The 16906-nt window shown below is 36.5% G+C and overlaps 1 protein-coding gene across 2 annotated transcripts in view; it reads right to left on the bottom strand.

The window, feature by feature from the left end:
- The window catches only part of APPBP2 (amyloid beta precursor protein binding protein 2), a 73306-nt gene that overhangs the window by 21849 nt on the left and 34551 nt on the right, over positions 1–16906 (bottom strand). For both annotated transcript variants that reach the window (XM_032280739.1, XM_032280740.1), the window contains 2 exons: positions 15136–15259; positions 1335–1503 (listed from right to left, as the gene is read on the bottom strand). In XM_032280739.1, the coding sequence (XP_032136630.1) occupies positions 1335–1503; positions 15136–15259 (293 nt within the window). The remainder of the gene's footprint in view (positions 1–1334; positions 1504–15135; positions 15260–16906) is intronic.

Raw genomic sequence — 16906 nt, 5'->3', positions numbered from 1 at the left:
CAGAGTTTTGCTCATTACCCAGGCTGGAGTGCAATGGTGCGATCTCGGCTCACTGCAACCTCCGCCTCCTGGGTACAGGCAATTCTCCTGCCTCAGCCTCCTCAGTAGCTGGGATTACAGGCACGTGCTACCATGCCCAGCTAATTTTTTGTATTTTTAGTAGAGACGGGGTTTCACCATGTTGACCAGGATGGTCTCGATCTCTTGACCTCGTGATCCACCCGCCTCAGCCTCCCAAAGTGCTGGGATTACTGGGGTTGATATAACCTCTGCATAGCCTAGCCTAGCCTAACACAAGAACATGGTGCTAATTCATCAAACTATGTCCTTAAGATTTGTGTACTTTTCTGTAAATGACAGTGAAAAGCTTATTTATTACTAAAAGATTAAACTGTCAAAAATTATCCAAGACTTCTACATTCCTCATGAATGTGCTGAGAGTTGCAAATACATGAATAAGACATAGTATAAACCCGTAAATCCAAATGCAGAAAGAAAATAACTGTCAGGTTGGGCATGGTGGCTCAAGCCTGTAATCCCAGCACTTTAGGAAACTGAGGAAGGTGGATCACTTGAGCCCAGGAGTTTGAGTTCAGCACAGGCAACATGGTGAAAACCTGTCTCTACCAAAGAAGACAGAAAAAGTAGGCAGGTGTGGTGATGTGTGCCTGTAGTCTCAGCTACTTGGGAGGCTGAGGTGGGAGAATTGTCTGAGCCCTGGAGTAGAGATTGTGGTGAGCCGAGATTGTGCCACTACACTCCAGCCTGGGAGACAAAGCAAGACCCTGTCTCAAAAACTACAATAAGAAGCCCATCCAATTTAGACAGATAGTTTTGGTTAAATCAAAAGAAAAACAACAAAGAAAGGGCTCTAAATTATACATTTATATATTTGAAATCCATCTCACAAATACTCCTTTTGTCTGATTTCACTTTTCTTTTATTTGAGACAGAGCCTCACTTGGTCATCCAAGCTTAAGTACAGTGGTATAAACAGGGTTCACTACAGCCTCAACCTACTGGGCTCAAGGGATCCTTCTGCCTCAGCCTCCCATGTAGGATGTGACCATCGCAGGCAAGTGCTACACACCTGGCTAATTTTTTGTAGAGGCAGGGTCTCACTTGCCCAGGCTGGCCCCAAGCTCCTGGGATTACAGGTATGAGCTATGGTGCCCAGCTTGTCTGATTTAAATTTTCCATTACAAATGTGTACTGCCTTAAACCTAATATGTAAAAATGAGATCTGTAAGAAAAATAAGAAAAGACTATTTGATTTACCCTCTGTTTTTATAAGTACTTATTGGTCACAATGATATGTACCTTAAAACACTTACCTCATCATAGTGACTTTTTGCAAACAGGAGTGCACACAGTTCTCCATAGAGTGCAGCTTTATTTGCTTGCTGGCCATGTTTTGATAGTTTATCCATATATGTCTGAGCTAATTTAAATGTTTCTTCACCCAAATGATATTTGCAGTTTCCATTTCGCACATGAAGCAATCTATAAAACACAAATAACATTTCTCTGTTTTTGATATTTCCAGCTTGGTAGACCTCTTACCAATCACCTAAATGACTTAAGGTAATTAAATGTAATTACTAGGCAGTATCTGAAAATAAGTGTGTGGCCCAAATTGGAGTTGACCTCATGCCCAAAAAAGAAGTACATGCTCTTTCCTGAAAGCTTCCTATAAGTAATCTCATCACTGTTGATTCCTTATCTTCTCTAAATATTGAATATATTTTGTGTACTCAGCATGTGCTGCATCTAAAAAAATGACATTCACTCCTTTTGTTCCACGTCCACAAGTAATATAGCCCCAGTATAAGAAACTTGGAAAATAATGAAGAAAATAAAATAAACATAAAATACCTTCTATTCTTATTCTTAATTTTAGTATAGTCTGTGTAACACTTGATTGGTTACTACTTATTTCATGATGTTTCATAAATGTTCATTTTTGTTTCTTTCCAAATAAGACAAATTTAATGAAAATAGCAATAGTGTCAAGTATTTATTTTTAAATCTTTATCCTCCATAGCGGAAATACAGAGTTCTTTACAGTTACTTTACAAAGTAACTGTACAACCATGCCGACTATTTAATGATATGACAAAATAGTACAATACTTTAGAGATCACACTGGTATTGATAGCAATAGACTGTATATCTATACAGACTGTACAAAGATAGGCAAATAGTGTTGGGAATGGACAAATTATTTATTTATTTATTTATTTATTTATTAAATGCTAACTAGAACATTATGTTCATGTATCAAGCCAATACAATTTTCTGAAAATGCTCAGTCTGAGAAGGAACAAAGGTATAAAAACTATTTAAAAGAAAACCAAGGATGGAGAGGTTAGGAAGTATTCTTCAGGAGCATCAAATCAACAGATATATGAAATTTATTTTTTCCATTTATACCATAAATATTAAAAGATTAACAACCCATAATGAGAAAAATTCAGACAATCTTTTAATCTTGTATAGTCAGGGAAACAGATTAACTTTAAAAGAACCAGGACTAATCACTAAAGTGATGAATACTATACAACAGCAGTTTGTATCCTCCTAACACATACCATACAGTTATCTGCAAAATCTATTACTGTAAGAGGCTTACGTTCTAGTGGTGAGAAGGGTATTAGCATAAGCAGACAAATATACAAATAAGTAAGACTTTCATTTAAGGATAAATGCTACAAAGATGATAAAAAGTAGGGTAATATATCAAAAGATTCTTAAAGGAGGTGTTTAGGGTAGATAGGGAAGAATTCTCCTGAGGTGAAAACATTTAAGTTGATACCTAAATGATGACACTGGAGCCAGCCATGTAAAAATCTGGTGGGGAAGCATGTTCCAAAACAGAAGAAATAGCCCCTGAGTAAGGATGGGGGGAAATTCTGGCACAGGCAAAGGAATAGAAAGAAGGCCAATTCATCTAGACTATTGTGAATAAATAGTTATGTAAAGAGAAATGACAAGGGGGGAGATAATCAAGATTTTATTGCACCTCGCTGGACAAGGAAAGGAGTTTCGGTTCCAACAGTAAGGGAGGTGATTTGACTTATGCTCTAGAACGCTACCAAATTTCCTGAGATGTCAGAAATGTTCAATGCTGTGTTGCTCAATTTGGTAACCACTAGCCACAGTGGCTGAGTATTAGAAATGTGCCTAGTGTGACCCAGGCACATTTTACTTTTAATTAATTTAAGTTTAATTAATTTAAACTTAATCACATATGGTTAATGGCTACCATATGGAACAATGCAATGCTATCAAGAACGCTCTGGCCACAGTGTGGAGAACGGATTATAGCAAAGCCAAGAGTGGAAGCAAAGCAACTAAGGCAGAAAATACTGTAATGGAACAGAAAAAAAAGTCCTTGAGAAAAAAAGGATTAGTATTTAAAACACAGATTTGATGGCCAAATGGCTGAAAGAGAAAAAAATGAGAAAACCATAGGTTGAAAATTTAGAGAATGAAAAGAACAGTGCTTACTTCTCATTTCCACAATACTAAGAATTTCCTTCCTATAAGACCTTCACTGTAGTAAGTATTCTCCTGAAATAACAATCTGTGGATATTATTTAGTAATTGGCACATGATGAGGTAACAAAATAAACACCATGCCAGAAAGGCACAGCTTGATATTTTCTCCAGTCCCTGCTGAATGTCTATTTAAACAAAAGGGCAAATTAAACATATGGAGACTCTTCAGGTCTGGATGTTCATCTGGGCTGACATTAAGCAGTACACTAAATCCAAGGAACTTTTGGTCCAACTTATTATGGTCTAATTTTATCCCAACATTCTGCCTAAGGAAAAGGCAGCCTCTCAAAATGTGGCACTGCCATGTAAGCACAGTATTTTACTTTCTTAATAACATAAAATCATGTCTACCTGATCAACACCTATTGTCAAGGGCAATTACTATTTGATTGAACTATTCATTGTTTAAAATGAAAAATATACAAATGTAGAAGTCATTAGTTTACTACTATATTTACCATTAAGACTGAATATGACTAGTTAAGAGCCTCATCAGCCAGACATGACAAAAGTAAAATACACTGAAAATGAACCTAAAGGAAAATAGTTTCTCTCCTTCTTTTAAGTGTCTTTTTCTAGAACCAGTTTAAATTTTTGGAAATAAGTGAGAGCTTGAAAGAAGTGAGCTGCATAATGAAAATAAAGACCAGTATGGGTTTTAAAATATTTTTTATTATGGTGAAATATATATAAAACTTTGCCATATGAGCCATTTTTAAGTTTATAATTTATAATTATAATTATAAATTATAATTATAATTTATAATTCAGTGGCATTAATTATATTCACTATGTCAAGCAACCATCAATACTATCCACTTCCAAAACTTCTTCATCACCCCAAAGGGAAATTCTATAAGCATTAAGCAATAGCTTCCCCTTTTGCCTTACCCCTAAGTCCCTGGTAACCTTTAATCTGCTTTCTGTCTCTATAAATGTGCCTATTTTAGATATTTCATGTAAGTGGAACCACACAATATTTGTCCTTTTATGTCTAACTTATTTCACTTAGGATAAAATTTTCAAGGTTCATCCATGTTGTAGCATATATCAAAACTGAGGGAATCACTGTATGAATATGTATGTAAATGCCAAATTTTGTGTGTCTACTATCTGTTGATGGATACCTGGACTGTTTCCATCTTTTGACTTGTGAAAAATTCTGCTATAAACACTAGTACACAAATAACTTTTGATTCCCTGCTTTCAATGCTTTTAGGCATATACCTCCGAGTGAAATTGCTGAGTCATACGGTAATTCTATGTTTAGCTTTTTGACAAACTGCGAAACTGTACTCCACAGCAGCTGCACCATTTTACACTCCCAGCAACAGTGCACAAACTTTCCAATTTCTTTTTTTTCAAATGCTCTCTCAGCAGAATCACTCGATTTCTTCTCATCCTTGCCAACACTTATTTTCTGTTGTTTTTACTTTTTTAATTGTACCCATCTTGGTAGGAATAAAGCGGTACCTCGTTATGTTTTATTTGTATTTCCCTAATGCCAAATGACACTGAGCATCTTTTCATATGCTTACTAGCCATTTATATATTCCTTGGGAAAATGTCTATTCAAGTCCTTTGCCCATTTTTTATTTTATTTTATTTTTTGAGACAGAGACTCACTCTGTCACCCAGGCTGGAGTGCAGTGGTGTGGATCAAGCTCACTACAGCCATGATTTCCTAGGCTTAAGGGATCCTCCCACCTTGGCCTCCTAAGCAGCTGAGACTATAGGCCTGCATCACCACACCTAGCTGATCTTTTTAAAAATTTTTAATAGAGAAAAGGTCTTGCCATGTAGCTCAGGTTGGTCTCAAACTCCTGGGCTCAAGAAATCCTTCTGCCTCAGCTTCCCAAAGTGCTGGGATTACAGGTGTGACCCACCATATCCAGCCTGCTCTTTATTTTATTAATTATTTTTTGACTTATAGTTTTGCTTTTGTTGCCCAGGCTGGAATGCAGTGGCACGATTGGCTCACTGCAACCTCTGCCTCCTAGGTTCAAGTGATTCTCCTGCCTCAACCTCTGAAGTATCTGGGATTACAGGTACCCGCCACCATGCCTAGCTAATTTTCGTATTTTTAGTAGAGATGGGGTTTCACCATGTTGGCCAGGCTAGATTCTATTTTTTTTGAGATGAAGTCCTGCTCTGTCGCCGAGGCTGGAGTGCAGTGGCACAGTATCAGTTCACTGCAACTCCTGCCTCCTGGGTTCAAGTGATTCCCCTCCTCAACCTCCGGAGTAGCTGGGATTACAGGTGTGCGCCACCATGTGCGCGCGCGCGTGTGTGTGTGTGTGTGTGTGTGTCTGTCTGTCTATTTTTTTTAGTAGAGACAGAGTTTTACCATGTTGGCCAGACTGGTCTCGAACTCCTGACCTCATCTGATTTGCCTGCCTCGAACTCCCAAAGTGCTGGAATTACAGGTGTGAACCACCACACACAGCTTCATTTTTAAATTGTTTGTAGTTCTTGATATATTCTGGATACTAGAACCTTATCTGACGTATGATTTGCAAATATTTTCTCCCATTCCATAGGTTGTCTTTTTACTTTCTTGACGTTTTGTGATGTACAGAAGTTTTTTATTTTGATTAAGTCCAACAAATCAATAGTTTTACTTATTCCTTTCCAATATTGATGCTTTTTGTTTTTCCTGTCTAATTTCTTCTGCTAAGGCTTCTAGTACAATGTTGAATACCCCTAGTGAAAGCAGGCATCCATGTCTTGTTCAGATCCTATGGAGGAAGCTTTCAGTCTTTCACTATAGAGCATGACGTTAAATGCAGGTTTTTCATAGATACTTTTTATCATATTGAGGAAGTTCCTTTCTATTCCTAGCTTTCTAGGAATTCTTTTTTTTTAATTTTTTTTTTTTTTATCATGAAAAGGTGTTAGATTTTGCCAAATGTCTTTTCTGTGTCAACCAAGATGACTGGGTTTTTCTTTTTCTTTTTTCCCTTTATCCTATTAACATGGTGTATCACATTGATGTTCTTATGCTGAACCACCCTTGCATTCCTGGGATAAATCTCACTTGGTCATAGTGTAAAATCCTTTTAATATTCTATTAGATTTGATTTGCTAGTATTTTATTGAGGATTTTTACATCCATATTTGTAAGGAACACTGGTCTGACATTGTCTTTTCTTTGATATCATTTTTTGGTCTTTGGTATTAGGGTAATGTTGGTCTTTTAAAATGAGTTGGCTCGGTGCAGTGGCTCACACCTGTAATCCTAGCACTTTGGGAGGCCAAGGTGGGTGGATCACCTGAGGTCAGGAGTTTGAGACCAGCCTGGCCAACATGGGGAAACCCCGTCTCTACTAAAAACACAAAAATTAGCCAGGCCTGGTGGTGGGCGCCTGTAATCCCAGCTACTCAGGAGGCTGAGGCAGGAGAATCACTTAAACCTGGGAGGTGCAGGTTGCAGTGTGCTGAGATCATGTCACTGCACTCCAGCCTCAGCGAACGAGTAAGACTGTCTCAAAAATAAAATAAATAAAATGAAAATGAAAATGAAAATAAAAATGAGTTAAGAAGTGTTTCTTCCTCTGCAATTTCCTGGAAGAGTTTAAGAACTAGTGTTATTCTTTAAATGTTTGATAGAATTCACTAGTAAAGTCTTCTGGTCCTGGACTTTGTTGGAAGGTTCTTGATTATGGATTTAATTTGTTTACTTGTTATAGGTCTTGCAAGAGTTTCTATTTCTTCTTGGGGCATTTAGGTAATTTGTACATTTCTAGGAGATTTGTCAATTTTATCTATTATTACCTAATTTGTTGGTGTTCAACTGTTCATAGGAGTCTCCTTAAATCCTTTTATTTGTGGAAGATTGCTAGCAATGTTCCAAGTCCCATTTCTGATTTTAGTTATCTGAGTCTTCTTTTTTTCTTTATTAGTCTGGTATGGTTTTAATTTCAAGTCAGGGAGGACCATCACTATGAGTGTGCTGCTTCTGCTAGAGAATGTAGAATCTGTACCTGATACCTCAAACCATGGCAGTAATCTTAAAAGCAATGGAGAGCTAGCCAAAGAAAAGATGAACAGATGGTATGAACCTAGTTCATTAATAACCTCTATATATTCAGAATTAACCTACCCTGGAGGCACTTAACATTGTACTGATTATCTTTTTATCAAAGCTTTTGTATTTTTAAGGTGCACTGCTTATGTTGGTGGCTCCAATCTTATCTGCTACACATAGGTTTATGATCTTTTTGTGAATTATACATTCTATTATCAATATCCCTTTCCAATCAACTTACAGTTTTAATCCTGAATTCTTCCTTATTGTCAGTATTATTGTTTTGGGGTGTTAGTGTTTATTGTTAGCATTATTGTTTTTCTTTTTATGATATAGCACTAGCTTTTATTTTTTAACCCTCTTGGCAACTGCCATCCTTAGGTAGGAGAATTGAGCCCATTTACATGATGATAATTATATTTGGTCTAACCTTTTCATCTTATTTAACATTTGTCATAATCAGTTATTTCCTCTATTCTCTTTGCTTATGATCTAGCTTGGTCAAGTTTCCAATTATTCTCACCCATATGTGTACCACCTAGTACGGAAGTTTTAACACATTTTTCCATTACACAAGGCATTTAAATACCCAGCTCTAGCACTGATAATGTTTGAACATTAAATAATGATGCCCTTTCCTACTCTACCTACAAAGATCAGAACTTTATAACACTTTTACTTTTCCATTCTCCCAAATGTTTATTTTACTCTATTTTTTTTAGAGATGGGGTTTCTCCATGTTGGTCAGGCTGGTCTCAAACTCCTGACCCTGTGATCCACCCACCTTGGCCTCCGAAAGTGCTGAGATTAGAGGTGTGAGCTACCGTGCCCGGCCCCAAATGTATATTTTTAAAATAGGCTATACGTCTATTAAAAAATAACCTGAATGTAAGGTGAACCTCCATTTTCCATCTAACAATATTTTTACCAACTCATATATATCATGTTTTAGGGATATATGTGATAACATTAAAATACCTATAATTTATATTTAAGGCCAGGTGTGGTGATTATGCCTATAATCCCAGTGCTTTGGGAGGCCAAGGCAGGAGGATCACTTGAGCCCAGGAGTTTGAGACCAGCCTGGGCAACATCCTGAGGTCTTGTTTCTATTAAAAACAGAAAGAACAAAAATTTATAACATTTAAATCTTTCCTTATACATACATATTTAAAATCTAAATTAAATTTCCAAAAATCGCTTTTCCTCTTCACAATTTGCTTTATTCAAATTATTCACATGTACCTTAAACATAGTTATTTCTTCAGTCATCTGAAAGTTTTTATCTTTTAAATAAATAAATCCTTCTTTGGAATGACAGTTTTTTAGAGTAAAACATTTTCACTTATTTGAAAACCACTACTTCTGAACTTCTGATGTCACCAGAAATTTAATCCAAAGTTACCAGTAACCATCTGCAAAGCATTAGGACTGCTGGGCTTTTCAATTTCTTCTATGTCAAGTAGTCATGCACGATCTCCACAAGTGAACTACTCACTCCATCACTTTTCAAAGTAATCTTTAAAAAGCCAGTTAATAAAATTATCCAACTCTTCAAACTATAAGGTCATGACCTCCAAAATAATTCTAAATCTGTTAAATTTCATTACTTTTTTTTCTTTTTTTGAGACCATTTCACTCTTGTCACTCAGGCTGGAGTGCAATGGTGTGATCTTGCATCACTGCAATCTCTGCCTGCCAGGTACAAGCAATTCTCCTGCCTCAGCCTCCTGAAGTAGCTGGGATTACAGGCGCCCACCACCATGCCTAGCTAATTTGTTTGTATTTTTAGTAAAGATGGGGTTTCACCATGTTGGCTAGGCTGCTCTTGCTCAGGTGATCCATCCACCTTGGCCTCCCAAAGTGCTGGGATCAACAGGCATGAGCCACTGTGTCCAGCTAGTCTTCCTATTCTTAAGGAAGATTTGAAAAAGGAATTCCAAGGGGAGGTGACAAGAGCTTAGATGTTACTGCTAATGCTAATTTTTTGTATTTTTAGTAGAGATGGGGTTTTCCATGTTGGCCAGGCTGGTCTTGAAATCCTGAACTCAAACGATCTGCCCACCTTGGCCTCCCAAAGTGCTGGGATTACAGGCGTGAGCCACCGCGCTTGGCCTCATTACTTCTTTAGAAAGAAAATTTTGCTAGGTGGTCTCTATAAGCTTCCTGGCATTAACACTAACTGAAGCTTCAGGTTAACATTTCTTTCCTAAATACTACTTTGTTGTTTAAAATACAGGTTGACTATCCTTATTTGAAATGTGTGAGACCAATCATGTTTCAAATGTCAAATTTTTGGATTAGGAACACTAAACCTGTAACAGATTCAACATGGTAACTAAAAATTTTTGTTTTTTGTAATTTCTAAAATTTCTTTTTCATCTCTGGTTTGAAAAAAATCCTCATTTAAGGCCTATTACAAATTCTCAATTTGTTCTTCATTCTCTTTCTACTCCATTTACATGTGAGACATATATTACAATATTCATTATTTGCCACTGTTTCTATATCATCTTCCCCTACCTTGGAATTTGTTATTATAAATATAAGAATTTTTTTTAAAGTTTCCAAATTTTATTTTAAAATAAAATAAAGACAGTCTCATTATATTGCCCAGGCTGGGCTCAAGCAGTCCTCCTGTCATGACCCCCTCCAAGTTCCAGGATTACAGGCATGAGGTACCATGCCTGGCCAGAACTTATATTTGGTTAAAGAAGTTCTTTGATTATTTCCCTCAGATAAGGTACATGGAGGTATACTGGGTCTTTATATATTTGAAAATTATTTATTTGCCCTTAAAACTGGTGAGGTACAGTATTTTCTCTCAGTAACTGAGATACTGCTACTTCCTTCTAGCTTCTAATTTCTTTCTTTTTTTTTTTTTTTTTGATGATACAACTAGATATTTAATATTAAGGAATTATTCATTTTACATGTCATAAAGGTATTATGGCTTAAAAAGTCATCATTTTAGAGATACTGAATTATTTATGAAGTGATATAATACTTGAGATTTTCTATAAAACAATGCAATGAGGGAGGCAAAATTGTGAATTTACACGACAGCAAAGTGTAGATAAAACAAGTGGGCCACGTGTTCGCAATTGTGGGAACCAAATAACAGGATGTTCTGCTTTTCCATATGTTGTTTTTTTTTTAATAATTTTTTTTTTTAAGATGGGGTTTCACCATGTTGGTCAGGCTGGTCTTGAATTCCTGACCTCAGGTGATCCACCCACCTTGGCCTCCAAAGTGCTTGGATTACAGGCGTGAGCCACTACACCCGGCCTCCTCTAGCTTCTAATTTCTATTTATATTTGGATTTCAGGAAATTCAACTGCCCAGGGTTCTCTTTCAATCCACATTCAAGTCTACATACACACACACACACACACACACACACACACACACACACACACACCCCCACACCTAACCCCACTCCACCATCCAGTAGTTCAAAAAGTTCTTATCATTTTCAAAAAAACTACTAACGTAATATATGTAAATGGTTTAAAAACATAATAAATAGTAGAAAAGCATTTAAAATAAAATGCAAAGTTTGTTCTGCCCAACTCTGACAAGCCCAAAGGCAATCTCTGTTCTCTTATCTGGAGGTTCTAGAGAATTATTGACCTCAGACAAACCATGCTCTGGATTAACTCACTCCATGGAAAAAAACTGAAAAGGGGGTTGGGGGTGTGATTTTAAGTTTGTCATCCCCCAATAACAGACCAATTCAGTAACTGTGGTTATTTCTGAGCAGCAGGGTTATAGGCAACAATTTTCTTCCTTATTACTTTCTGTATTTTCTAGATGTGTTTGGCCACAGACATGTATAAGCAAGAAAAACAAAGCTATTAAAATAGAAAATGAATAAATGGAAATAGGCAGGGTCCTCAAAGAATACAAAGGACTGAAAAATGGTATCAGGTTTAACTACTTTCTATTAAGAAGGGCTATGAAGGTTCTCTGACCTTTGTTCTATAATGTTCTGATGCTGGCCCCAGATTAGAAATTGGTTTTGTGACATTAAATTGAAAAACATACTTTTATTCTTGCATCAGGCTCAAAGCCCCTGGGATTGGCCAAAGGATTTGGTTAGTATCTGCTCTGCAAAACAGTTCTTTTCCAATTCAATTAAACACGTGGTCAATTAATACCCCAAGTTTCTCTATGCCTTAAAAAAAAGCTAAGTCATAAAATTTTAATCTTTTCAAACAATACTTAGATGAAAAAAATTATTATATAAATTATATTAAATATCCCAAATTTCCCTCTGCCTTAAAAAAATAAGCTAAGTCATAAAATTTTAATCTTTTCAAATAATACTAAGTAGATGAAAAAATGAATTATATATAAATTATATTAAATACACCTGTAATGACCAATAATTTGGCAAGGTTAGTTGAGATGTAGTTTCGCTCTTGTTGCCCAGGCTGGAGTACAATGGTGCAACCTCCGCCTCCTGGGTTCACGCAATTCTTCTGCCTCAGCCTCCTGAGTAGCTGGGATTACAGGCAGGTACCACCACGCCCGGCTAATTTTGTATATTTAGTAGAGATGGGGTTTCTCCATGTTGGTCAGGCTGCTCTCGAACTCCTGACCTCAGGCGATCCGCCCGCCTCGGTCTCCCAAAGTGCTGGGATTATAGGCATAAGCCACCACGCCCAGCAGCAAGGTTAGTTAAATAGAGGCAAATTTTATTTTGAAATTTCAAATTCATAAAGACAAAATATCCTGGTATACAGGCAGTGAGTTGGCATTATAAATGGCTTTGTTCCTTGGCCCAGACAATATTCTAGTTTCACATGTGCTTGCTGAAAGGAAGCCAGTTCTGAATTGTTAATTATTCTTTTTATTTATTTAAAAATTTTTTATAGAAATGGGGTCTTGCTGGTCTCCAATTCTTAAGCTCAAGCAATCCTCAAATCTTGGCCTCCCAAAGTGCTGGGATTATAGGTGTGAGCCACTGCACCCAGCCAGTTATCAGAAATGATCCAATATTCCTCATGTTTTCTTCCTTAATGTAGATCCATAAATTCATTTATGCACAATTAAAAATGTTTTGCTTCTCAGACTATATTAAACAGATTAGAAGTTATGTAGAATGTGTTTCAGTCTCCAGTTTAAAAGACAGGTAATCAAAGAGATAGGGTTAGACTTCTGGGAAGGCAATTTTTTTCTGATTTAAAAAAGCAGACTCAGCTGGCATGCACTTTTTGCCCTCCCCTCTTCTCACTGCCTATTAACACTTGCTATACCCATAATGATGTGAGCTACTTGCTAAAGATGACAAACTAGGAAGGAGAGAAGGAGACTGACTTGTCTTGTGAGGAAACTAAACCTTTTGGTAAGGCTAAAGCCAAATTTACACAGGAGCCTTAAAATCAGAAGAAACACAGGTAATTGGATGAACTAAATCTGAATATGTGAATAAAAACACTAAAGCATATACAAAAAAGAAAGTGCTTTATCTTTTGGTCAAGGCTGCTATAGTGAATCATCTAAGATAAAATCACACAAAATGCCTTTTCTGTTCTAAATTAACCAGTTTATATATACAGAAATATGTAACTAACCTCCCAAATCCCATATGGGATAATCTAGTCAAATACAGAATAGGCAGAAGGAGGGGAAAAAGAGAGATTATTTTTGAGTACTATAAATTATAAGGCTAAATACCAGTCTTTTTATAGTTTCTGTACACAAATATTCCTATAATTTATCATACACTTCTAAAGTAGATGTGGGAAATTATCATAACCTTCTAAAATATTATTTATAATTAAGATTGCATATTGCAGCCGGGCGTGGTGGCTCACGCCTGTAATCCCAGCACTTTGGGAGGCCGAGGCGGGTGGATCACGAGGTCAAGAGATCGAGACCATCCTGGTCAACATGGTGAAACCCCGTCTCTACTAAAACTACAAAAAATCAGCTGGGCATGGTGGCGCGTGCCTGTAATCCCAGCTACTCAGGAGGCTGAGGCAGGAGAATTGCCTGAACCCAGGAGGCGGAGGTTGCGGTGAGCCGAGATTGAGCCATTGCACTCCAGCCTGGGTAACAAGAGTGAAACTCTGTCTCAAAAAAAAAAAAAAAAAATTGCATATTGCAAAATTAACTTCACAATTTGAATGCCCATGTGACATAGATAAACCTTGTACAAAAAAGGACAATGACAGCCTCAAAAGACTGAAATTCAACTGGAAAAAAAAAGAGTTTTACTCAATTTTAGCTTAAATCAACAGTAATCTGGCTGGGTGTGATGGCTCATGCCTGCAATCCCAGCACTTTGGGAGGCCCAGGCAGGAGGAGTGTTTGAGCCCAGGAGTTGGAGACCAGCCTGGACAACACAGCAAAACCCCATCTCTAATAAAAATAAAGTAAAAAAAATATATTTTAAAAACCCCAAAACAAAAATACAATAGTTTTATAAAAGACTACTCTAGGTTTGAAGGGATTCAGATTTAATTAACTCATCTAAAAATACCTAGAAATATGTAACTTAATTCCATACAAATAGAAGATTGTATATTCAATAAACTGATTGGACTTAACTTAGGATAAAGAATTTCTGTTGTTTAATTTTTTGACTTTATTTTTATTTTCTTTTAGTTTTACATAAAAAATTCTTTTTAAGAAATGCCAAATGAAATTGGGGGACAAAGAGAAAACCTGTATGAAAATAGCTAAAGGTAAATGTAACACATGCAAACAAAAATAAGGACAATAAAGCAGTTACTTTTAGATTTGCTTGACTTTAAGAATATCTGTAAAAAAGTAATAAATATAAATGTATCTTCAAAGAAAAGTTTTTCACAAGCAAAGCACTAATCTTGTTATGCACAATTATGGAAATATAAACAAAGCAGGGGTACAAAAGTAACACCCAAGAAAAAGTACATTTCTGGAGTTTCCTAGCATTCAGTGCCTACCATAGTTCCTAGCACTAATAACTATTCAATAAATACTTCTTGAATGAATAAATAAGCACTATGACAAAGCAAAAAGATATATAGAAACACATTCTGGGCCAGGTGTGTGGCTCAAGCCTGTAATCCCTGCACTCTGGGAGGCCAAGGCAGGTGGATCACCTGAGGTCAGGAGTTTGAGCCAGCCTGACCAACATAGTGAAACCCCATCTCTACTAAAAATACAAAAAATTAGCCGGGCATGGTGGTGCATGCCTGTAATCCCAGCTACTCTGGAGGCTGATACAAGAGAGTAACTTGAACCCAGGAGGTGGAGGTTGCAGTGAGCCAAGACTGAGCCACTGTACTCCAGCCTGGGTGACAGAGCGAGATACCATTTCAAAAAAAAAAAACAAAACACATTCTGGTTTATAATACACAAATCTAACCTAAATTGCCTATAGCAGATTAACTATTTTAGAGATGAGAAAGAGGAGGCCAGAGTAGCAAAACTATCACATATAAATATCATCTCAGAGAGTTACTAAAATGTTGGCATATACTTAGAAGAGCTAAAACTATAAAAGCTACTAAATTCCATTATAGCATGTAATTACAGGATATGTTCCAACTTACCTCACACAACATTCTACTGCACGAAACCAATGAAGCATCTCATCGTGTAGAGTACATAACTGAAGGCAGGACAGAAAAACTTTCTCAGCATCACTGTACCAGCCTGCATCTGAAAGGAAGCCACCTAAAAAACAAGAAATATCATTTGATAAATAGCCTGAAAGCTGAAATGACATGCTGACAGTGAATACTGCCTAAATTTAAAAAAACCCCATGATATTAAAGTCTTGTGTTTAGCACAGATATGAATTCTAAGATTTTTATAAAAAGATTTTAAACTAGGGGAATGAGGATTAAGGTTAAGACCTTGAATAGGAAGTCAAAAGTTTCGACTCTCTAAGAATACTCACTCCATGGCCTAAGAGTTGTAATTTTCCAGCTAATGAGCTAACTAAATTATTTTACTATTTTCATCTTGCAGTGTACATATAACTTTAGCATCTCCCAATATGAAATCCCAAAGAAGATAAATCTGAATATACTTAATCTTCTTAGTAAGCAGCACATAATGGAGGATATACAGATAAAAAAGACTGTGATGCTTAATTATCTTATTTTTTTTTTAAGCAAGAAATTACTGTTCTGGATATTATTTACTCAGAATATTATCTTTTTGAGGAATTTCACCCCTAAAAATGACTAACATTTAATACACTGTTACTACACCGTGTAAAACACCTTGTATTGTGGTAACTGCTCTACATGAACTCACTCATTTAACTTTCATAACACACCTTCAACTTAAATAACTGCCCCAATTTAATAGATGAAAAAACTTGAGTCACAGAAAAACCAACACTTATAATTCAGCAAGTGAAAAGATTCAAATCCATACAATCTGACTTCAGAGGCTAAGTCTGTAGTCCCTATACTACATTAGTTGTTAAGGAATAATTTCTTGCTGCTATTCAGGATTAGTTACAATAACCAGAAAACACAAGGTAACATACCATCATGGTATGTTCTAAAACACATTTTTTTGCACATTAAAAAAAATCTCTGAAATTATTTGAGACCAGCCCGGGTGATATGGCAAAACCCTGTCTCTACAAAAGATACAAAAGCCAGCCATGTGTGGTGGCAAGTGCCTGTAGTCCCAGCTACTCAGGAGGCTGGGATGGGAGAATGGCTTTAGCCTGGGAGGCAGAGGTCATACCACTGCACTCCAGCCTGTGCAACAGAGCCAGACTCCATCTCAAAAACAAAAAAACCTCTGAAAGTAGCGTACATGATAAAACTGATGGTAATATTACAGTAATTGGCTGCATTTTTTTTTCTTGGTACACAAAAAAATATGGTGTGTCTCAATAGTATTAATGTCTGAGTCAACAAAATACTGTATTTTGCTTAGATTCACATTTTATATTTAATTAAATCTACATGTAATTAAGCAATTTTTAAAATTAATTGGAGAGAAAGAACTGTGCTTTAGAACTTTGTAGGTTCCTCACCAAGTTGAGCAGAATAATGAGATTATTCATATTCACACTAAGCAAAATTCTATTTATCATCCCAGCATATAGTGTATTGGGTTGGTTATTAGAATATTTTCTTTCAGCTTCAAATTCACTCTACTAGAGTATGTTTGAGGATGCTGAGCAAGGACTCTGCAAACCACATTTCTCCTTTGCTAGCTGGCATCCTGTTAGGCTCAGCCAATAGGAGGCAATGGAGAAAGGGCTGCAAGACTCCAAGAGCAAAGGACAATTTCCTTCCTGTTTGTGTTAGTGAGGTTCCTGCTGACAAAAACACCCCAGGGTTTGCTTCTTTA

Source organism: Sapajus apella, unplaced genomic scaffold, assembly GCF_009761245.1.
Source record: "Sapajus apella isolate SASKATOON/1434 unplaced genomic scaffold, GSC_monkey_1.0 scaffold12, whole genome shotgun sequence".
NCBI lineage: Eukaryota > Metazoa > Chordata > Mammalia > Primates > Cebidae > Sapajus > Sapajus apella.
The sequence above is the reverse complement of the archived record's forward strand: the minus strand, read 5'-3'. Positions and strand labels throughout refer to the sequence as shown.